This window comes from Aspergillus lentulus (assembly GCF_001445615.1).
Source record: "Aspergillus lentulus DNA, contig: Alt13, strain: IFM 54703, whole genome shotgun sequence".
NCBI lineage: Eukaryota > Fungi > Ascomycota > Eurotiomycetes > Eurotiales > Aspergillaceae > Aspergillus > Aspergillus lentulus.
Window position 1 is genome coordinate 143,884 of NW_028322114.1, and position 23,411 is coordinate 167,294.

At 49.2% G+C, this 23,411-nt stretch overlaps 7 protein-coding genes across 7 annotated transcripts; 3 read left to right on the forward strand and 4 right to left on the reverse strand.

The window, feature by feature from the left end:
* Nucleotides 1-274: 274 nt before the first annotated feature.
* ALT_7334 (putative glycosyl hydrolase) lies at nt 275-2,974 on the reverse strand (the record flags this gene model as incomplete). Its single annotated transcript, XM_033560544.2, has 2 exons — nt 275-1,669; nt 1,718-2,974. 2 exons carry the CDS (start codon nt 2,972-2,974, stop codon nt 275-277), a joined length of 2,652 nt encoding a protein of 883 aa, XP_033416435.2.
* Nucleotides 2,975-3,859: 885 nt separating this feature from the next.
* ALT_7335 (class I SAM-dependent methyltransferase) lies at nt 3,860-4,546 on the forward strand (the record flags this gene model as incomplete). The annotated part of the gene is made up of 1 exon (XM_033560543.2): nt 3,860-4,546. The coding sequence occupies one exon, from the start codon at nt 3,860-3,862 to the stop codon at nt 4,544-4,546; it is 687 nt and encodes a 228-aa protein (XP_033416434.2).
* Nucleotides 4,547-4,833: 287 nt separating this feature from the next.
* ALT_7336 (GIY-YIG nuclease family protein) lies at nt 4,834-6,552 on the reverse strand (the record flags this gene model as incomplete). The annotated part of the gene is made up of 2 exons (XM_033560542.2): nt 4,834-6,155; nt 6,222-6,552. The coding sequence occupies 2 exons, from the start codon at nt 6,550-6,552 to the stop codon at nt 4,834-4,836; spliced, it is 1,653 nt and encodes a 550-aa protein (XP_033416433.2).
* Nucleotides 6,553-7,766: 1,214 nt separating this feature from the next.
* On the forward strand, nt 7,767-9,873 carry ALT_7337 (ankyrin repeat domain-containing protein; the record flags this gene model as incomplete). The annotated part of the gene is made up of 6 exons (XM_089600237.1): nt 7,767-8,188; nt 8,248-8,338; nt 8,511-8,593; nt 8,665-8,719; nt 8,773-8,858; nt 8,907-9,873. The coding sequence occupies 6 exons, from the start codon at nt 7,767-7,769 to the stop codon at nt 9,871-9,873; spliced, it is 1,704 nt and encodes a 567-aa protein (XP_089455422.1).
* A 212-nt stretch (nt 9,874-10,085) lies between these two features.
* Nucleotides 10,086-11,887, reverse strand: ALT_7338 (FAD-dependent oxidoreductase; the record flags this gene model as incomplete). Its single annotated transcript, XM_033560540.2, has 2 exons — nt 10,086-11,072; nt 11,120-11,887. The coding sequence occupies 2 exons, from the start codon at nt 11,885-11,887 to the stop codon at nt 10,086-10,088; spliced, it is 1,755 nt and encodes a 584-aa protein (XP_033416431.2).
* Nucleotides 11,888-13,100: 1,213 nt separating this feature from the next.
* ALT_7339 (SDR family NAD(P)-dependent oxidoreductase) lies at nt 13,101-13,880 on the reverse strand (the record flags this gene model as incomplete). The annotated part of the gene is made up of 1 exon (XM_033560539.2): nt 13,101-13,880. One exon carries the CDS (start codon nt 13,878-13,880, stop codon nt 13,101-13,103), a length of 780 nt encoding a protein of 259 aa, XP_033416430.2.
* Nucleotides 13,881-15,489: 1,609 nt separating this feature from the next.
* On the forward strand, nt 15,490-20,841 carry ALT_7340 (peroxidase/cytochrome P450 family protein; the record flags this gene model as incomplete). The annotated part of the gene is made up of 16 exons (XM_089600238.1): nt 15,490-15,675; nt 15,723-15,887; nt 15,935-16,043; nt 16,092-16,178; nt 16,226-16,574; nt 16,622-16,893; nt 16,943-17,113; nt 17,159-17,296; nt 17,347-17,382; nt 17,430-17,634; nt 17,682-17,956; nt 18,004-18,220; nt 18,275-18,686; nt 18,733-19,300; nt 19,814-20,135; nt 20,184-20,841. The coding sequence occupies 16 exons, from the start codon at nt 15,490-15,492 to the stop codon at nt 20,839-20,841; spliced, it is 4,170 nt and encodes a 1,389-aa protein (XP_089455423.1).
* Nucleotides 20,842-23,411: the final 2,570 nt, after the last annotated feature.

Here is a 23,411-nt window from a genome sequence, read left to right on the forward strand (position 1 = left end):
CTCTGAACAAATATCCTTCCTCCTACTATTTCTAATAACAGAGTACAAAGTTCCTGCATATGTTGGCTTTCTTATGATCTTGAAGAGCAAAAAGGGTATGTCATAAGGTCTTGTCCAGGAAGGAGAACAGGCCGTATATTCACCTTGCCTAGAATTTCCTGAAAACCTCTCCAAGAATCTTTTTAAACTGGACATTGTTCATTGATTCAATAGCAAATGCATAAACTTATATAGAAGCAGTCCTCTCTCAGATCTCAGACCATACCAGGGTCAATTACGACAAGATAGTTCTCTTCACATTTACACCCGACAGTATAACCTCCCAGTTACTCCCACCTCCCGGAAATGCCGCTGTCAGGGTCACACTCTCCCCCTTGAAGATAGTCACGTAATTGTCAGACCAAAATACGGGGGTGATCTCCTCCTGCGTCTCCTTGTTGATGGCTGACAGGTGCATGAAAACCGCAGGGGTGGCTGAAGGATTGTTCAAGACGACCTGTACCTGGCACAGGCCGTCCCTGGCAGGCAACCGCTTCAGCGATGCAGTCACAGCAACAGTTGGCATCGATGTCAGTGCCTTGTAGTCGACGTACTTCCTGACGGGAGTATAGTACCAGTCCGAATTCTCCCAGTCCAGGACGTCGTTTTGAGCGGACAACCAGTATACATTGCGGCTGAGGATGGCTCCTGTACTGGGATTTTTGAGCACCAGACGGAGAAATGCGACGTCCTTGATCTGTTCAACTGCTTTGACTGGGATAACCTTCTTAGAAGAATTTGGTGTGGCGTTAACTGTGACCTCTTTGTTGAAGATGGATCTGCCATGCAGGTCAACAAGGTCAACAGAGACAATGCGAGGCCCTTGCTTCTCAAGAGAGCGATTGATCAGGTAGACTGCACGCTCCTCATAGTCATACGCCACATGTTCAATCCTTCCACCGACCTTTGTTCCGAAATATGCCCCTGCAGGACTCAAATAATAGTCAAACAGCTGCCAGTGCAGATTCGGCCATGCGCTGTTCAACATCCAATATATGACTCCCGTGGCCGGACGAGAGGCATTCTGGCGCACAGAAAACGCTTCGAACTCTGCACGCGTGGCCTCATAGTCCATCATCTGCACCTTCACGAGATAATCCTCCAGGCTGACAGGAGCGCCGTACCGCGCAAAGAGAGCTTTGTTATACAGAGCGCGATTATAGAAAGACGAGTCATACCGCGACATATGATACTGGTTCTGATCGGGGTTCTTCCACAAGGAATCCAGCTCCTCTGGCGTGAGGAACTTTCTCAGACTGGGAAACTCGGGCGTTCCAACACCAGCACCCTCTTCAGACCCGAAGCCAAATGCAGCACCCAGCTGATCACCATAGAAATAATTCGGTGGTACCCAGTCATACGGGCCATCCATCTTCATCCCAGATGGTCCGAGAGCTTTCGGGTATCCCCGTTTGCTGGCTGATGCAATGATTGGCACTGGCCAATCTAGGCGATGCAAAGCATCGAGATAGATCTTGGTTGCACGGTCGTTCGGCCAGAAATCCGATCCGATGAGAAACGCTAGCATGGACGGATGGGTCTGCATCATCGCTGCTTCATGGAGCATGGACGCATTGGCAATGGGGTAGTCCTTCTCGGTCCATTTTTCTCCACTGGCTTCATTATTGTACTGTGCTCGTCAGTATCCTGTGTCGTTTATGCAAGACAAATGACTTACATCCCATCCCTCCCATTTGTCGCAACATTCCCATCCGGCTATGACCATCAGTCCCATTTCATCTGCCAGATCGTATAACTCTGGATGCTCCTGCTTGCCCTCCAGTCGGACGGTGTTCAGTCCCATGTCGAGCATATACTGGAAGATACTCCGCACACGATTGACATCGAATCGAAGGAACAAATCAGGCGTGTACCCTCCACCGAGGACCAGGAACGGCGATCCGTTCACTGTAAACGCTGTGTCGTTATGAGAGTTGACATGAGAGTCTACCTGACGAATGCCAAACCGCCTTTGAAGCGCAACATCCGAAATCTTTCCCTTGCCGAGTGTGGCATTGACATTGACCGTATACAAGGGCTGGGGCCCCCATTGCGCCGGCCACCACACCTTTGGCTTTTCGATTTTGACATTCATAGGTATGGTCTTTATTTCATAGGGTCGGATAGAGAATCGCTCGGAAAGTGCAAAGCTCTCGGTGTCGGACCGGATGGTCCCCTGCACAGTACCGTCGACAGTCTCATTCTCATGGTTCGTCACATCCACGATGACATTCACCGTAACGGGCTTCCCACCAGGCTTTCTGAAGTTGGTCACCACACGCGGCGACGAGATCGACACGGGTCCCGTCTTTGTGATCATGACATCCCGCCATAGACCGGTGCCATTATCCGCCGGATAGGGATTCCAATCCACGAACCCCTGCGCAAAATCGCGGAGATAGTTTGTCGGATAGGCCTGGATGAGCAGCGCGTTTGAATCAACACGCAGGTATTTCGTAATGTCGTACGTGTGACCGCCGTACGATCCCTGCTGAACGGAGCTCGGTGCAACCAGCACCCCGTTGATGTATATATCAGCCTTGGAAGTGATGCCATGCGTGTGAAGCAAATAATGCTCTCCCTTGCGTATCTTGTTCTTGATCGACAGTTCATGTCTGTATAGCCAAGGCGCCTCGAACATGGCAGTGTTCCCGATTTTGGTTTCCATGTTGTTGGAGTAGAACAAGGTCGTATCGTTGAAGACGCCGTTCTCAAGTAAACCAGCCATGACGGTCGCCCGCGCACCGATCTGATACCAGGAAGAGTCATCATTCCCTGGGAGCGACCACGCAGACACGTTGGACACAGCAAGGGAAGACTGCAGTCGCCATTGACTGAGCTTGGTGGTATCCCCTGCCGTCTCGCCTATCCCGTAGACGACAGTCACGCCAAATACCGCCACATATAAACCATACAACAAGATGATCCAATCCATTTTGAACTTGATTGAATTATCATACAATCAAAGCTTTCAGAGGAAGGGGAGACATGATATACCATAGGACGTAGAGCATCCAGTCTGCAGGCTTGCCGGCGGAGATGTCAAAGATCTCCGGTTTCACCGTTGATTCTGCAGATCACATCCTTGCATTGAAGATCTCATTGTGGCTTGTGATAGGCTGTGGTTCATGTAACCATGGTAGTTTAAATGGTAGTCAGTTGAATGACCGAATCCTGACCAGGTCAAGTGAGTGCCATTGTTACATCAGGGACTTGGGGGCCAAACATCCACGGTTGAGCGAGGCACGTCCTCCCGAGCATAGATCTTGTTTTCCTGTCAGATGGTCCATTGATTTTCATGAGATACTGAATTTATTATGTTGTATACAAAATCACAAGGAAAAATTATAGAGCTGCTGCAGAATCACTTAATAATTAGTTAGCAATTAGTAAATATTTATAATCCCCCTTCTGGGTTTAGTGGACTCTTGTTTACTCTACAATATAGCTGCTTCGGTACCTTTTATATTGCCTACACTGCCATCGACTGCTATATACTATCTATTCCTCTCTTTCTAGGAGCTGTTGTCCCCTACCCTGTGCCTGAGTCTCCAAATATGCCATTACTGCCCTAAAACCAAAGAAAAAGGGAGCCCGTGGGGGATCCCCCGCTAAAAGAATGAAGAATCAGAGGCTAGCCTAATGGAGATCCCGCATTTATATCTATGACTCCTCTTTCTGCTGTATCTATGACTCCTGTTTCTGCCGTATTTATGACTCCTCTTTCTGTTGTACTTATAACTCCTCTTCCTGCTCGGACACAGCTAAAAGCTCTCAATCACTCACCCAAAAATTGATTGACATATACTGCAGTCACACAATGGCTTCATCTTCTCCAACGCTCAAAGAAAATATCAAAAAGGCCTACGACAACGTAGCTGTCAAGTACGGAGAATGGACAAAATCAAGCTATCCTACTCGCGTCAAATATCTGCAGAAGCTGCTCGCATACCTCTCGCCCTCACCGGTTGAGAAGTCGGTTCTTGAGTTAGGCTGCGGCTCTGGTCAGCCCTGCACTGCGATCCTTGCTTCCGACCCTGGCATGAAAGTTACAGCGAACGATATCTCTTCTGTGCAGCTGGCGCTTGCCAGAGAGCATCTCCCTTCTACGAATGTGTCTCTTATTGAGGGAGATATGATGGAGCTGTCATTTGAAGACAACAGTTTTGACGCCGTGATTGGCATGTATTCGATCCTCCACCTGCCGAAAGAGGAACAAGTGACTCTATTGGAAAGGATATACAAGTGGCTGAAGCCTGGGGCATTGTTTCTGGGGAGTTTTGCGGCAGGGCTTGAGGGTGAGGACTTGGTTGATAAGAATTGGCTGGATGGCAAGGATGGCGAGATGTTCTGGAGTGGCTGGGGAGAAGCGAAGACTTGTGAGATTGCGTCTTCCATTGGATTTGAGCTCCTTCTCAGAGAGGTTGTCGCGGAGATTGAGGAAGAGAAAGGAGAAGGAAGGGAAATTCCCTTTTTATGGGTTCTGGCGAAGAAGGCGGATAATTGATCGGGCGATGATAATTCATCTCACCTTCTACAGCCTTCTGGATCGATGATTGTCCAGTGGTTTGGCAAATATTCAATAGGAAACTTCAACAGCACCATTAAGCTTGGCGACTGCTCAAGGAAAACATGGTATAACTCCATTTAAGCAACCTTTTATGGGCAATACAGGAGCAAAATTCCAAACCAGCGGCCTTGATGTGAAAATATTATATACATCGTCCGATCTGGAGTTGTGAGCTCAGGATTTGAGAAATATGTCGAGCTAAATGATAGGGAGAAACTCAAGATTCAATGAACATCGCTCTTTCGTCGTTTCGTGCCGGCTTTCGGGCTGCTTTTACCAACTGTCCTTTTTGCTCGGTCCGGCGTCAAGAACGGTTTGGGGCCGTTGTGGCTTGGTATTTCCGACATTTCAGGGAGACTAGGGGCGCTTTGTTGGCCTCTGGGAATATTTGAGATATCGTCCGATCCGTGAATGCTGACCGAGCGCCTCTTGGAGGGCGGTTGTTGTTCATCTGGCGTCTCTGTTTCACTGACTACTTCAGAAAGGATCCTGCGTCCTGGCGGATTCGAAGCTCTCCTGGTGGCCTTCTTGCGCGGTGACTGGGGAATGGTTTGGACTTTTAAAGTGTCGTCCAATTCGCTCGTGATCCTGCAATAGGCAAGAAAGCAAGGTATGGCGTAGTACACAATGGATTCGCGAGGAGCGTTGCTCGAGAGCCAGAGCTGGAGCATTAACACCAAAAGCAAATGCAAATGAGTCGTCGGGGCCCACAAGAAAGCGGTTAGGTGTTTCGTTCTCACGCAGCCGTCAATGAGAATGAAAGTACTATTCCCAAAGAGCAGCCACATCAAGGACATGACTTGACGGAGAAACCCCCAGCCAATCTTCATGCGACATTCGTACTCAAAATAATCAAAGTCTGTCACGTCCGTCCATGCTTTCAAGCGTAGCCGGAGACATGCTTGACATGAGCTGGAATTAATGTCCCTGGCGGAGCGACATTCAATGCTAGGGCACCTGGGATGGCTAAAGGCTTTCCCTCCCAGAAGACGAAGTCTATCCCTCCAAAAAGGCAAAAGTTGGAGGTCCTCGTCATACGGATTGCCCTCCAGCCAGCTGGACCAGCAGTTGAGGATTTCTAAGGCCTCCTCCACTCTTCCAGTAAAGTATTCTTTGTGGGGCGTACCGCAAAAGCAGTCGAATGAATACTTCACATTGGCGAGTTCAGCGAGCGCCAGCGACTCCAAACGACCGTACCAAGGAACTGACTGTCCTCGGGGCAGCATATCAATCACTGCGAAGGTGGGATGGTCGCATTTACTTTGGTGCTTTCTTCCACGCTCCAATGGAGTTTCAGATTTCCCCAGTTTGAAATATCCCGCCTCATCGCTCGGATCTGCGAATAGATAGGCATACCCTTCCCCTTGTCCTTCTGCCTTCAGGATAACCTCCTTGATTTTGGTTTCCAGCATCCAAATCGGCATTGGCCCCACAGAGGCCGCAGGGGTACTTTCGAGAGATCGTCCGGTGCCACAGCTTTCCGGAGAAGTGCCGCCATTTGGACCGTCGACTGGCAATTCGGGAAGCCTATGAGGCGTGTCGTCCGCTGTAGCATTGAGATCTTATTAGTGCACTCTCAGATGATGACTTGGCTCAAAAGAAGGATTCCCACCCTCGTCGCTAATATTTATGTCGGATTCTCTGGTATTCTCGACTTCATCCAGCTGTTCCACGTTGGCGTCTCCTCGAGAAGGAGTTACATATCGACTATGACGTCGGAGCTTCTGGGGTTGCAATCCGTCCGCCCTCCGAGGGGAGGGCGATGGGCTATTGTCGGATAGCTGGCGCACAGATCCACGAAGCGCCTCCGTATCCGAGGCATCCGACCCATCAGAATCGGATATAAGTATGGGGTTCTCGATAGAATTACCCGATTCTGGCGGTGTGACCAGAATGGGATATAAAGCAGTCGAGGGTGGGGTCACTGGTGTTTCGTCGGACATGATGGATGGTGATTTGTCGTTTATTTGAACATGAAAGAAATCAAGCTTTGCGAACCAGCGCTCGAGAGAGAGGAGGAATATATGCGTCCAGCTGTGCAACACAATCCCATCTCCATATCTTTCAAAAGTACCACACAACCCCTGATGGGGCTATGAACCGTCCCTAGAGCAGGGCAGCCTCGATGCATAGCACCGCCCAGGTGTGGCTTTCGCACCGGTCTAAACCAGCCGGGGACGCCATTTCAGGCCATAATGTGGCTATCAGCCTTGGAGACAGTTTTAGGACGAAAACCCTTGTTGCAAGCTGCAGTAGGTCCAGTACATATAGGGTCATGCGCCACACGAGAGTTCGTGGACCTGAGAGTTCATGGTTAGCGTGTTGGCGCTACTGCATCTACACTGCCCCGTGTGTTTCGAATTGACAGGGGTTAGTTCTTTTTTTGTCACTAATGCTTGCTGGTTTAGAGGCTGGGCGGCAGGTTGAGGTATTCCTTGTTTAGTTGGAATCCACGATATTCCAGGCAGCAGTAGAGAGGTAAGATGGTTCCTGAAAGCAGTGCGACAAGGAAGGAAAGGCACTCACGTAGGATAAATTAGGCTCTAATATTGTCTTACAGCCGGGTCGAGACCTTTCCATGGCGAAATTGAAGGATATCATGGGATGAACTCCTTCTGACGTCATATCTATGGGAATTACAGTCCTTTTAGAAGGTTATACAATTGTTATGTGCTCTGTTGTTAAGCCGCGGATTCCTCCGTGTGTATCCAAAAATGCCTGGTCAGAGATGTATGGCGATGTCGGCAGCTAAGTCATCGAAAACACGGGGATCATCCCCTTGTATTCTGCACCGAGCAACCAAGACCAGGATGTCATATTGCATTCACATTCGGATTTAAGTGTATTGGGTTAATGGTTAATGTGGTTGAGCGGCGGAGAGAGGGAGAGTGTTGGGATGGAGGGAGATTGATGAGAGGTGTTACAAGTGAAAAAGTTGTAACTACAAAATGTCGCTTATCTAAGTGCCCGTCAGCATTTAGCTACAAGTATACCTACTACTCAGCCTCGTCAGCATGCGCATTAAGAGGGCGGCTATGTACAAACTTGCAACTCGCAGATTACCATTTTTACTTCCTGACAATATGTGTTGTTGACTTTTTGTCCCATATTATCCTCATTTTGGAACCACGACAGGGCTTGTTTAAGGTAAAAATTCATGGCGGAGACTCTTGGGGCTGCAGCGTCGATTGTAGGGATCGCATCGCTTGCGGGGCAGATCTGCAGCGGGGTCCAACAACTCTACGCCTTTGTAGACTCTGTCAAACAAGCTCCGTCTGATTTTCAGAACATCAAAAATGACATCCTCCTCATTGAGAGGGTCGTACGCCGCATGGCCGAAGACTGTACCGACCTTCCAGAGCATCTTGACATTGATCTTCTCAAATCCTCCTTTGAGCTGTGCTTATCTCGCGTTAACCGACTTTTGACAATCATCCAATCATTCGATACTTCGAGTCAGAAGAATCGAACCATTAAATTGATTAAGGCAACAGTGAAGAAGACAAGAGTGGCCGAGTTTGCGAAGGAGCTGGACAGTGCTAAGATGACTTTGATGCTAGTGTATCAACATCATATCCAGTCAGTTGAGGCAACCCAAATGGTATGCCTGTTGGTGTTACTGATGCCGCTTCGAATAGGAAATTAAGCCCTCCAGGCATTAGCCAATTGTCCTTCCGTTCTACAGGCAATGCGGAACGAGTGGACCCAGAAAAGTTCAGCACACAGATGGTAAAGTTCAGTCAATCATACAGCAACATGTCTGAAGTAATATACACACTTTGGCTTGGCAGCTTGTCCGTCAAATCTCAAACCGTCACATTAAGGCCGGGAAATCGAAAATCAGATACAGCGCAAACCGAGTATCGATCAGAGAAAAAGACATTTACTCTAAGATCAACAGGATGGTGGTCTTCTCGCATCATCGAGCTGCAAGCTATCCGACAAGCAAGCCAGTGGACTTTCAACCTACGACCATGGCAAGTAGTCAGTCCTGATTCTATGCTGTTTGATTTTTGCCGGGAGGGCGATTTGCGCAACGTCCAACGACTCTTTAGTAAAGGCCTGGCATCGCCTTTTGATGTGACCCCTGAGGGTGACACGGCATTGCATGTTTGTATTTCGCAGTCACGGCTGGCACCGGTCGGATGCTAACAATTCTGCAGTTTGCAGCCTTGTCAGGAAACCCAGACTTGGTTGCATTTCTTCTGTACAATGGAGCAGATGCGAATGTGGAAAATACATCAGGACGGTAAGCAGTCCATAGCCGTTCCCCCATCAATGACCAACGAGATATTAGGAACGCTCTTCATCTCGCAATGGTTAGTCCGCGAGAAGAAGAACATCTGGAACTGGCCCGATTGTTAGTGGAAAAAGGCCAAGTCGATCCAATGGGGTCAGCCCGCGAATCTGGCGTCATACATTCATATGCTGGTCCGGTGGAGGCCTTCAAGTACCTCATCCACCAAGATGAGTTTTTCGTCGATCTGGAAGAGCGAAACCGTGGTGGAAGGACGATTCTGCAGCATCAGATCTTTCATCGGCTTTTTTATGGAGACTCGTTCGAGCGGATCCAGGTCCTCTTCGCTGCTGGTCACCACCTTCCTGGCGGTCACATTGATGGAGACCCCACCTATGACGGCTATTCCGCACTCCACTGCGCCGCTCACGTCTGGGCTAATGCGAAATTGAGAGAAGATGAGCACACGGCTCAGCAAAGCGAGTTGGTTCTCCGGAGTCTCTTGAGTAGAGGAGAGAATATACATAGGATAAGCGGCCGAGGTTACACCGCTTTAACGACTATCGGCGAGATGATTCGACTTCGTAACAAAAGGCCGGAGCTGAATCAGGAGCTTATAGCTGCATGGCTAAATCTGCTTTCGGAGGCGGGACACGATGTCAAAGACTATTGCTTGACGGAAAGTACACTCGAGAGGAAGAGACAGGAGACCCGAAGAGCGGCTTTTCCCAACTTTCTTGTCATCTTCGAAGAGATAAACGGAGTGGACGGAGTTGATGGCCTGCAGATATCTATATCCTCCCTGGAGCAAGTAATTGAAGTGGAAGATGAGGATGAAGAACCCCCGAAAATTGAGAGCACACGAGCATCGTCGTCTCAAGTGGCTCACGGTCTTTGGGAAAGGCGTACAGGCGTCATGTTTCCAAACCGTTCAGTCTCGTTTGGTCTGACAAGAAACACAGTTGTGATCGTGCTGTTCATGTTATTCGTCTACTCGTTCTTCATCTCAAATAAGTTACGGCTTTGAAGGAAGAATGTTTATACACAAGCAACAATTACCAGCCATGTTGTTGGTACCTATCGTAGCTAATGCATATAATCTCAGAAGTAGCAAAGGTAAAAAGGACAAGTAAGAGTAAAAGGATGAAAAGGAAAAAACCAAGCACAGCCAATCCTATCAACTATGGGCGCCCCTTGAATATCACCGACCATGACCACGGACATTTCTAACAATAGTACCTAATTTCTACGAGGCCGGCAAAGTCCAGCATCATCCCAATCCTCACTTCCCACTCCCTTGCGAGCAATGAAGAGACCAGCTGGATCCCATTTCTGCTTGATGCGGTACAGACGCGGATAATTGCTTCCCCAGAACTCAGTCTGGAAATCCGGCTCGTACGCATTTGCTTCATTCATATAGGATCCCATCTTTTTTCCCTCGACAGCCTTGAGAATCGGCATCTCAACATCAGTCAGATGACGAATAATAGCATCACGTTGAGCGAGGGTGGCAGATGGCGGCCAGGCGCGAGCAAAATCGATATGGGTGGCAGCTTTCCTCCAGGCCGGGTTCAAAGCGCTGTCGATAGTCCGTCCGTTCTTGGCCACGAGGCCTCCTGCCACGATGTGGCCGGTGATACCTTGTCCAGGGTCGAACTTGATCTTCTTCAGGGCGGAAACGAGTTTCTCTGGGCCGTCGCGCGAAACAAGCAGATCGCGGGAGAATAGTCTTGATCCTAGGATAGTGTTGCGACCAGTCGGGTCTTCACCTCCGGGAAGGAGGAGGTCCGAGAGAAGAGTATGGATATTGGGGAAGGCCAGGGACTCGTATTGCGTGAAGACACCGGACGTTGCATTCAGCTTTGATCTGAACGGTGCATAGAGATGATCCATCATTGCAGTGCTGGTTTGATTCGCAGCCATGAGTATGATTGACAATGACGAGACATTCGGCGTTTTGTCCACTGGCATGTTGGGAGTCATCCAATAGTAGCCCCCAGCGTGGTCATTCATGGTTGGTAAAGCGGCATGGAAATCCGTCATTACCTGCCAGAAATTGGGGTCACCGGCCACGGTACTGACATTGAGATTGCCAAAGACAACTGGAACCTCGTCGAAGGTGCGCAGGGTGACTGTCACAACTACACCAAAGGTGCCTCCCCCTCCGCCGCGTAGAGCCCAGAAGAGGTCAGTGTTTTGATAGTTGTTCGCAATAACGAGGTGTCCCTGTGACGATATTAGCTCGCTTCCTCATCTTCAGCTTGTTCACTTACATCAGCAGTCACGACAGTGTATTCGAGTACGTTATCAGTAGACATGCCCTTCCAGGGCCCCAAGAAAGAATGCCCTCCTCCCTGGATATAACCCCCGGCAGCACCAACAGTATGCGAAAGGCCAGCAACCACTGTCTTGCCTTTCTTCCCGGCTGCAGGATACAGCTCCTGTAAGCTGACACCGGCTCCAATTGTGATGGCAGAACCCTCCGAGATATTCCTTGGGGCCCCAGCTGGTTTGAGATGGTCACTGAACTGAATATCCTTCATTCCGTTGGTAAGGATCTGCAATGACTCCGGTGCCGTCGAGCGACCCACAAAGTCATGGCCAGAGTTCTTGATGGCAAGGCGAAGATTATGTCTCTTGGCGAATCGAACAGCTTCCTGGATATGGGATGCGCACTCGGCCACAACAGAGTACAAAGAAACCCTCCCCTGACCGCAAGGCTCCCGAGAATTTATAATAGAGCAGGTCTGGTTATGCTCCAACCATGAGTCCCAGTTTTCCCACTGGACTGCGCCAGGCTGCGCGGCTCGCCAGGTGGAATTATACCATTGCTTGGTGACGAAATCGCAGCCGTCGGGATCTCCTTCATGGCATGGGGCGGCCACTGGTCGAACGGCAACGAGATTACCATTAACGGAGCTGTTAAGGGCATTCCAATCTTGTGGAGAGGGCCAACAGGGCTCATGGGGTCTACAGCGACATGAAGAATTGGAACTGGCGAGAGCCAGTGCAACAAAAGAGAGACTCAATAATGCTTTCATAGCAGCTGCTAGCTTGTAGATATGCTTCGGCTATGTTGAGAAATGATGGGAAAGATTGACAGCCATGATGGCCAGCTCGCTTCATATAAATACTACTGATAGAGTTGTCATCTATAGCGAGTACGACAGTCAATGGATCCTAACATGCGCAACGGCTTGGCCCTCGTACTCGCTACCGTTGAGGATGTCGATCAGGAAATAAAAGTCCAAACACAGTGGTCTGTCTGATCGATCATTCAGGTGGAAGGAATAACAAGCAGAAAAATCGTCGTCACCGTCTGTTCGTTCGTATTCGACTGCGCTGTCACAGAGGGTTTTGTGGATAAGGCTGACATTGTGGGTCATACATTAAAATGACCCTATTTGGATAAGATTATCATTAGCTTTGCCTTGAATCATAGGTTCTCAGCCACAGCCGCAGAGCCTGGTTCTTGGCCAAGCAAGTAAGCTGCAAGATTCGCTGAGCCTGATTTGCACTGCCCTGTAGTTTCCAAACGAATACGACATGTTTCTATCGTTGGCATAGTACAATCACTGAAGCCACCGGAAATGATTGTAGATCCCAGGGTTGCGTAAGCTGACTTCCAAGGGTACGCAGCTCAGATAATTGATGATCCCGTCGCGAGGACAGTTTCTCTGGAAGTCTACATATGTTCTCGCTATTGGGTTAATCCGAAGGGCACTAAACTCCATTACGAGGTCAATGTGACAGCTGGCCATTGGGCAGCACATCACGGGATAACTTGATACTTCCGAGATCAATGCGTCGCATACAGGCCCTACCCTAAGGGACAAATCGAAAGGTACGAGGACGAAATGCGTGGCCCGTCTCATGGTCAATCACGGAGGTCCCAGAGCGGGATCAGACTCAAAGTGCCTGGACACAAAGCAGTCGGATAATGTCCAGTCAGAGGTGGATATACTGGACATCTACTGTCGGAACGGGAAGAGGACCAATAGCAGCGTCAGTGCTGTCTATGGTATTGTCATCCTGGACCATAGTGGGACAGGAAATATCTACAATATGATAGACCTGTGCTCTATTCCCTGGATTCCTTGCTTTTTTCCTCTTTTGAGCCGAGTGTGTCAATGCTGACTAACCCCTAATGAACAACAAGATTCATTAAAATACATTGTTAGCAACAAAATTGTTTTTAGTGCATTCGGGCTAATGAGGTCTTGTACAGTAGAGATGTTGTCAAGTTAGCTGTCGTTAAGCAGGAAGTTTCAAGCCAGTCACCTCCTCGCAAGCCTTGGCCACCTTCTCCTGCAAGTTAATATCCTGTGATGCTGGCAACGGGCGTCCGAGTTTTCTCTTTGGCTCAAAGTACTTTCCGGTCAGGCTTTGGTCATAATCCCCCTCTGCCAACATCACATAAGTGTCCACCCCATCTTCCAGTTTATCAGTTGCCCCTTGGCCACCCAGCTTGGTGGCAACCCAGCCTGGGTGTACGCTGACCACGGAGGCATCTTTAAACCTTCTTGCTACTGCATTTGCAAGCAGAAGAACATGCAATTTTGAGTCGCAGTACGCCGGAAAATCCCGAAAACTTGCTTCGCCGCGCTTGAGCCAGAAGATATCCTCCATGCTAGTGTCACCTTGGCGGTGCAACTGCGAAGAGATGTATACCAGCCGCTTGGGCCGATGCAACAAGCAGGTCAGGATATATGGTGCAACAACATTGACAAACACCATCGCGGGGATACCGGTGTCCGGAGTCCTGCGGAACGGCCCGGATAGCATGCCGGCGTTGAGAATGACGGCATCAAATTGGCCGATCGCGTTGGCTTCGTCGGCGAGCTTGCGGTTTTCAGCCAGATTGGATAAATCAGCGGTTAGTACACCGGCGGCGCCGGGACACGCGGCTCTTGCATCGGCCGCTCGTTTCTCATTGCGCGCGTGCAGGTAGACGGTGTGGCCGCGTTTCACTAGTTGGCGTGCGGCCTCGAGACCCAGACCGTCGGCGGAGCCAGTGACGAGAACACGGACCATGTTTGGTAATTGTCGCGTAGCTGATGCCAAGTGGTTTATAGGCATCGGCGGTCGATGGTCTGCAAAGATGCTAGTGGAGGAAATGGAGGAGTCGAAACAGAAAGAAGCTTGCTTGACTATATACCATTACCGACCGACCTGAAACTTCTAGTCTGATTATTAAAGCTTCAGCATTCACGAACGTAAGTAAGATTGGCCGTCAAAGTTTAATAGCGTTCGGAGATCGACATTTCCAGCCGAAAGATTGACTGGTGCGGACTTTGATGCTGTTAAGTCCGACTGTCCGAAGGGTGGAGTTTCTAGTTTCTATCTCAGTTTGCTGGATCAGTCCACTCTTGTACTAATCATCGCAGACCGACCGGAGACTTCTCCAGACTGAAGTCGGACTCTCGCCCCTACATCGCGAAAACTCTGGTTCGCAGAGGCACACCGTTCCATAAGAGCTCGTCTTGCATGCAGTTCTTGCTCTAGCAGGGGCGGGCACCCATGATTCCTATATAAAGCATTAATGACAACTGGGATACCAAACCCAAGTGGATATGTTCTTTACTTTGAAGAATAGAAGCCAACCCCTTGCTTCCACCAGTAGGTCACTCCGGGTTGTGGCCTCACCCGTCTGGGGTCAAGACGAACTATTGCTGGATCCTAGGCCATTAAGTCTGGCCCACATTAGAGCAACACCAAGCATTACGCCAAAATATATATCGGGCAATACAAGCAAAGGAGTCATACACTCTCGAGCGGTAGTGATTTCAGTGGAAGGATATGCCCATCACCCACCAGGGAAGTCATTGTACTATTATCAGTGCAGACCTTTTATGTCTTCATTCTCTATCTCAAGGGGTACTATGATTCCATTTGCGATTGTTGTGCCTGTCCATGTGAGATATATGTTGCCAACCAATATTTCTCGAGGACACTGCGACAAAGCAATAGTGATCGTATTTTAATAGGCGTAAGCATGTGGGAGGTGATTAATACAATGATGCATCCTGCATTCCCTATAGACCCTGTGCCAGTGCATCTGATGATGAATCACTGGCAATACTTTAAGACAAGCATGGCTAAGTACAGGGTTGGCCTGAATACAACCCGCCGAATCCCATCTTAAAGATATAGAATACAGATACAACGTTAAATGCAGAGGTGTTATGCTATATATGTGAAACATATTCTTCGAAACTGCTAGCCACCTCAGTAGCTTATTGGCTGCGTCCATGACGTGATGTGCATCTAGGAGCGACAAGGCTGAAATAGGAGCGACCGCCTATTTGGATAAGCCAATTCCAGATAGCAATGGAGGCAGAAGGGACCGCTAGGCTGTGTACGAGAGCTGTTTTACTCTACTGACGATGCGAAAGGTGGACTTAGACATTCAGCATTGCGCAAGTGCGCATCATACTGGAACTCAATTGCGGAGCGGTCATACGGAGTGGGTGGTAGACAGTAGTGTGTAGTAAAGCAGCAAGGCTGATAAATATCAATTAAAAAACTCTTTCGTCAGATAGCAGCTTGTTAGAACCTACTTAGTACAGGTTAAGTAGAATCAATGTCATGAGAGACAGATGTGATAGATGCTGCTTCGAGAATACAGAGCCAACATCCCCCTATGGCGCCCCCAGCCGAAAGCAATTCTCACTCTGCCGGACAAAATGGCAAGCAGCGCATGTACCTCAGTGACGCCGCTCAGGATCTGCTTAGCCAGGCAGGGCGAATCATCCCCGACTTGCGGACCATCCAAGAACTTGGCCAGACAGCCTTCAACGGAGGTCTAGTTGATGACCGAAAATATCTGGTATGCTCCTGTTCTTTCCACCAAGAATATGTTACTCACAAAAACAGATCGAGAATATTATCCAGGTCACGGCCACCCTGCCAAATACATCTGGATTGCGAGAGAAGATCACGGACGCGTTTGTCAGCACTCTATGGGACAACCTCCAGCATCCTCCTCTATCTTATCTCGGGGATCAATTCAGGTATCGGACTCCAGATGGGAGCTATAACGTATGCGTCTATACCGCGATACCTAAAAGATGAACTGATCAATATAGAATATCATGTACCCCCATCTCGGGGCATCTGGAAGCCATTATGCCCGGACCGTCACCCCTCAGCATCCGAGGCCTGCCGTGCTTCCTGATCCGTCACTTATATTTGACAGTATGATGCGCATATGAAACTCCAAGAGCTTTACTAACACAATATTAGCCCTACTGGCACGCGACGGTCCTGCAAGGGAACACCCAAGCAAGATATCCAGCAATCTCTTCTACCTAGCGACAGTGATCATCCACGGTATGGAAGTCCTAACTCATTACTATCCCACTCTGATACGGTAATAGACCTATTCCACACGGATGAACGAGACAGCACCAAAGTAAAGAACTCTTCCTATCTCGACCTCGGGCCCCTGTATGGCCATGACCAAGAGCAGCAAAACAAGGTTAGGGCCTTCACAGACGGTCTGTTAAAACCCGACACGTTTGCAGAAAAACGACTCCTCACGCAGCCGCCGGGTGTTTGCGCACTGCTAGTTGCCTTCAACAGATTCCACAACTGGGTCGTGGGGGAACTGGCCATCATTAACGAAGGTGGAAGATTCAGTTTGCCTGCTGGGATGAAGCAGGAGGATCCACGGTACAACAGCGCTCTGGCTAAGAGGGATAATGATTTGTTCCAGACGGGGAGACTGTATGCTGAATTCTTTCGGTTGAACTAGTCGCCGCTAATTGAGTCAGGATAACATGCGGCCTATATGTCAACATCATCCTGAACGACTACCTCCGCACAATCCTCAACCTCAATGAGAATCCCAGCCAGTCAGACTGGACACTCGACCCTAGAAAGAGTCTGGAAGTGTTCGACAAAGGCGGCATTCCTCGAGGAGTCGGAAACCAAGTTAGTGCCGAGTTCAACATGATTTACCGCTGGCACGCGGCCATCAGTAATCAGGATGAGGCATGGGCGAACAGTCTCTGTCAAAGGGTCTTTGGACCAGATATTGATGGCAGTATGTATTCCGAGACGCTCAGTTTGACTGATTGACAATTGCTGCGTAGGCACATTATCGGTAAATCAGTTTCTCGATGGATTACGAAAATACTTCGAGGACAATGTACCGGGCGAACCGGCAACGTGGACCTTTGGAGGGCTGGAACGGCAGCAGGATGGACGCTTCACCGATAGTGAGCTTGTTCATCTCATATCAGATGGGTGCGAGAACGTCGCTGGTAAGCGCAGCTATCGTTGGTTTAGCATAGCATTGACGTTTCCAGGGGCATTCGGTGCCAGGAACATTCCCAAGGTAATGAAAGCCATTGAGATGCTCGGGATTGAACAAGGACGGCAATGGCAGCTGGCTACTCTGAATGAGTTCAGAACGTTTTTCAAACTAAAGCCGTATTCAACCTTCCGTAAGTGCAGTGTTCGCATCCCTAGCTGTATTCTAGCTAATCTGTCATAGTGGAGGTCAACTCGAAGCCAGCTATTGCGGAAGCACGTAAGTCCTTGCCGAACAACAATCGAAGTAGGGCTAAAGTTTCAAAGTGGACGCACTATACGGTCACCCTGATAATATAGAGCTATACGTTGGCATACAGGCTGAAGAAGCCAAAGAGCCCTTCTATCCAGGCTCAGGGCTGTGTCCTGGGTTCACCATCTCTGCGGCTATCCTATCTGATGCAGTTGCCCTCGTTCGCGGAGATCGATTCTACACTGTCGACTATAGTCCAGCCAGCCTGACCAATTTTGGGTGAGTTGTGAATCTCGTTTACGGGAACTTCGCTAATACCTTGTTAGCTTCAATGCCGCGAGCTCCGACTTTGATGTTGCTGGTGGGGGTGTGATGTACAAGTTGCTGATGAGAGCCTTCCCTGGATGGTACCAACCAAACAGCGTCTATGCGCTTTATCCATTTGTGACACCAAACAAGTCTCGCGAGATTATGGACAAATATATGAGATTCAAAGACCTGAATTTCGATCGACCGTCATACACTCCGCTGCCTGTGCCGGTCACAACCTGGGAAGGTGCCACAAAGGTCTTGGAGGACCAGAAGCGGTTCCATGTTCCTTGTATGTCTATGCACTGAGCTCCATTGCGGTTGGCTGACATACGATAGGGGGAGCACATACATTCCAGATTACCGGGCATGATTACATGCTGAGCGGGGATACTGCAGCGAATGCAGAACAAAGGCGGTTCGTCAACGAGTGTCTCTACGAACCAAAGTCTGTACTTGAGGACGTGCGAAAGCTCTACGAGTCCATCACGACAGACCTGCTTCATGAGAAAAGCTTCCAGCTCCGGGACTGTTACCATGTTGACATTGTGCGAGAGTAAGTCCATCATATTCATCATCATCGCACATAGGAGGATGCTAACGAATGCAGCGTTGGGAACCTAGCACACGCACATTTCTGCTCGCAGTTTTTCAGCATTCCGCTCAAGGACAACAAGGACCCTTCACATGACGCTTATACACCCAGAGAGCTGTCCGATGCGCTTTCCTTGTTGTTCGGCTATGTCTTCCTAGATCTTGAGCCAATCGATTCTCTCAGGAATAGGATCGCAGCAGCAGCGGAGGCGCAGAGAATGGGCACTATCATGGCTACGTCAGTCTCCGGCGCCGGAGATAGCGTCATCAGACGTTTCATGCAGGCTCTTGGGAGGAGCGAGGCCGGACCAGGGAGCTATGGCCAGCAACTTGTCAACCGATTACTGAGAGAGGGCAAGGGTGTCGATGAAGCCGTCTGGACCATAATTCCAACCGCAGCCGCGGCGTGCGCGACTCAGGCACAGGGAGTAAGTCTTGACCAGCAAGTTAAGTTGTGACATACTGACAATGCAGTGGGCACAAATGCTCGACCTCTATTTATCGGACAAATACGCCTCGCACTGGCCAGATATACAAAAGCTCGCACGCTCCACTGATCCTAGAGCGTTTGAAAAGTTGAAGAAATACGCTCTAGAGGGGTACGATCTCACGATTGAGTCTTTGGCTTGTGCTTATATGTACAGATTCCGCCTGTCTACTCCGGCTTTTGGTGTCCTCCGGACAGCAGTCAACGCAGTCACAATCAAGGATGGAAACGCCTCTACAACCGTCCACAAAGGGGATAGCCTTTTCGTAGACTTTATTACTGCAGGTCGCGATCCGGTCAAGTTTCCCGACCCTGACGAGATCCGACTCGACCGTCCGGCGGAAATCTACATCCACCATGGCTGGGGTCAACATGCGTGCCTTGGAAGGGCAATTGTCACCACAGCTGGTGCAGCCCTCTTGCGTGTCCTCGGTCGGCTCGAAAATATCCGACGAGCTCCCGGACCCGCCGGAGAGATGAAGAGCAAGATGGTGAATGGTGCGTTTAAGCTGTACTTGCGCGAAGATGGATCTGCCTGGACTCCGTTCCCTCAAAGTAAGTCACTTGGGTGTTTACCTAGGTATATGCTGACTTCGACAGATATGAAAGTTGTATTCGATTGCTTCAAGTAGGTTTAGACGGAAGAGGAAATCGTGCTTGTCACCATGATGTAACGATTACCAGACAGGTGTTAGTAGTCTGACAAGCAGACCTTATGAAGATCCATCTTTCTAGCTGCATCCACAAGCAAAGTAAAGGTGTTGTAGCCATCCACTATTGAGAACGTTTAGTTGGTGATGGCGTCCTTCAACCTGAATATACCTGTCCGCGGCAATCCCTTCCTCGACATCCCCTCCGATATAGATGCCCACCCTTTCCGCTTAGTATGGGAGGATGTCTGCTCCGTTTTCTGCCTGGCCGGACTTCTACCATCTATATTCTTACCTGTTCTGCCTTTGCAATCCGGATCGCTGGATGAACTCTACCCAAGTTGCCGCAATCTATGTGATATTTCTCTACATATTATCCTCATCGTCAGCCAGGTGTTGCTGCTCATTTCATTACCAGTTGCTCTGGCGATCTTTTGGATATTCCCAACCGGGGTGCATATAGCATTTATTGCAGCATTTACCTTCTTCACTATTGTGATCGTCAGGCTCCTTAATGGGCCTCCGACAGGTAGGTCCCTAATCGGCATCCCGCGAACAAGGGATCCAGTCAACGACGAAACCGAGCCGTGGTTTTTTATCAACGGCGTAGCCACCGGGTATATCATTATCCAGCAATTGAAGAACCATGCTAATCGATACAGGAAGCACTGGCACCAGTCGAACCTAACCGCGCTGGCGGACACTTTTGGCCGGCAGATCGTGGGGTTCCACAACCCAACGTGCGTACACCCACGTAGTACTGTGCATTGCTAACCAAGTATCTACAGCAAAGGCCTTATCCTCGACATCGTCGAATGCCTTATCCAGCGTGATCTCGACTACAAAACAGCTGATATCCGACAAGGACGCGCCCAGCTGCGTGCTGCGCTCGCCGCATCCACCACGAAGAAAGTCGTGCTCATCGTCCACTCGCAAGGCGGGATTGTGGCATCGTCGATTATTGACTGGTTGTATGGCGAGCTAAGCGAATCCCAAATGCAGAAATTAGAGATATACACCTTCGGCAACGCAGCGAGACAGTTCCGCAATCCGCCTCTGCACGAGCCGCAGGACAACCAGCCGGTTGGAAACAGGCCCCGGAGACAGATCCAAGGAGAGCGAGCAATCCGGCATATCGAACACTACGCAAACAAGCGGGACTTCGTGGCTAACATCGGGGTCCTGCAGTTCGCAGCGCCCGCGGGCGCATATTCAAATGCGAGCGTGTTTTCTGGGACCGTCTTTGTCCGAGAGGGTTCGGGGCATTTGTTTAATATGCATTATTTGGATCCGATGTTTGGGGAGGACAGTGCCTTTATGGAGGGTATGGTCTATGTGCGGCCTGGCGATGGGCCGGGGAAGACTGTCTCGATGCGAATCAGGGAACTGTCCAGGCTGTACAAGTATAAGAATGGGAAGAGTCCAGAGGATCAGGATGCTACGTGAGTACATGTTCCTCGTCAATTACATTAAAATAGGTCAGCTAACGGTGTCCAGAATAACAATATAGCCAGTCAGAATAGTTGTGTCGTGCATGCTCAACGTTCCATAACATGACAGACCGCATAGGGATTGCTTATATCCCATCACGGCAATGGTTATGAGACCGAAGATGCTGCGCCGCATTTGTCCAGATGATAGCTATGGGTGGCTATGTGGTACACCATCGCCGCCTACACATGGATACACTCAATCCTGATACCAATGGCTCAGAGTTGAGATCAGAGAAGGCAAACTGTCGACCAATGCCACTAGACCGTTTATTTGCTTTATCTCTATGAGCAGACCGATTACGTTACACGTTTGAGCGACTATTTGGAATATTGTGAAGGGGGTGATGTTGCCATGATAGTCGTTTCATCCTTGACGTGCCTAGGCCATTCACCCTTGGATGTACATGTTGATATTACCTCGACGAATACAACCTATATGATTTAATAATACACAAGAAAAGTGCTTGGGTGACAATAATTGAAGGTTGAGCCCCCGGTCATGGAATCAGTCCATAGTCAAATCAGTTACGGTAGACGCCTCCTCAAGTTGAGAGATACCCATTCTCCCACCCACGCACCACATCGGCGGTCACAGCTTCGGAGTAATTGACGCTTGATGTAGACGGGAACGAGCCCTCCATTACAGGGAATAGCATCTGCTTCCATATCTCTTTGATCCGCTTAGCAGAGGCAAGGAATCTCTGCTGGACTTGAGCGAGGTTACCAGGGACGACGAGTTTGAAGTCGCGTTTCCGGAACTCCCCGTTCACATCTAGAAACCGTTGGCGAGAAGAACGAATTCATGCCAGAATGGCGACTGGCCCCCGGTAAGAGTCTCGAAGACGTCGTCATTACCATTCAGTACTAATGAATTTCACTGTGAAGCAATTGGTGGAGCTCCGCCTGTAACCATTGGACTCTTCATTTTTGCATGGGCGATTTATCCACATGTCCACTGGGTGGTGCCCATTATCAGGAGCGCGGTGTTTGGAGCGGGGTATGTGTCTGGCTCTCGGAGATCACTGGGTCACTGGCTAACCTTTCGCATATACAGCACTGTGCTAGTCTACTGGTGTATTTACGTTCCTGGTGGACGCGTATCCGACATATGCTGCGAGCGCTTTGGCTATCAACAGTTTTGCACGTTCAACGTCTGCAGGGGTCTTTCCCCTGTTTGGCGTCCAAAGTGAGTGACATCCTTACTTTAACGTTGGTCGATGTGACCCCCAGAAGTGTTACTGACATTGGCGTGTAATGTACGACAGACTTGGCTATCACTCGGCGACGTCGTTGCTGGCCTTTCCGACGCTGATAATGGCTCCCTTCCCGTAAGTAGGCCTCTATGCATGACATTGAATTTCACAATACATATTTGATGGACCCTCTTGATCAAGCCGTGGCTGACAGAATCTCTCCGACACCAATTACAGATATATATTCTTCCGCTCTGGGGCAGTCGTATCCGGAAGAAGAGTCGATTTGCAACATCACACACCTGATGGAAAGCGACGAACATGTACAATGTACATGTGTATATTTTTACTAATAATAATAGGAATAGCAGTAATAATAGAAAATTCGGCATTATGCAAACGGATATCTAATGCTGCAAGCTGCTTAGCTGTCTGTATAAGATTAGGGGCTGATCAGTACTCTAAATATCTATGCACTTATTATAGCCACAAGGATTCACAGATACTAGATATATACTATGTCACCCAAGAAGGCTGTTTATGTCGCGCGTCAGCAATGATAGTAAATGCATGGTTGAGACGTCGAATGCTTTTCCCTGCAGACCACCGCACTTATCGTCGAATTGGCAGTAGCAAGGTCGGACACGGCGATGTTGGCAAAGTAGTTGGAGAACTCGAGATACCGGGAGACAGGGTTCTGTATAAGATGATGTCCATATTTTATCGTGAAACGGTATGTCCTGATGCCATTATCCGCCTCTAATTGACCTACCGCTGTTCAATTCGGAGTCCTTTTGCATAGTAGGATAATCCTTTCTTTGAGATACCTGACCGACTTGGAGAATGAATGTCTCCAGTAAGTATGGGTTGGATTTTCCTTTTCATCCACTGATTGAAGAGAAGTACGCTCTGTGTCACGAGTCAGAGAATGATTAGTTGATCTGCGGCTGCATATACTGTTAGTAGTTTATCAACTGCGTTTCCTCATCTGAACGTCACGTACGACGAAAGTGTTATTGTTTCATCCAACGGCCTTATAACATGTGGCGGTTCATATGAATTCCGTCGGTTTCGTGGGTGTCCAGCACCGTTTGTTTCCGCAATGTCCGCTAACGATCGAATGAAGGGTACTACTGCATCTTCTGCCAGCATTTCGTATGCATAATGGAGAACCGGTTCCAGTAAGATCGGTGGGGGGCAAGGAACCCCAGGTGTGATTTCCATCAAAGTGTCTCGCATCCATCCTGGTATGTTGATTTCACGCGGAGCATTGCGAGCAATATATGCGTCCTTTAAATGTTGCCATTCCCTGAAAACATACGAATCCTCT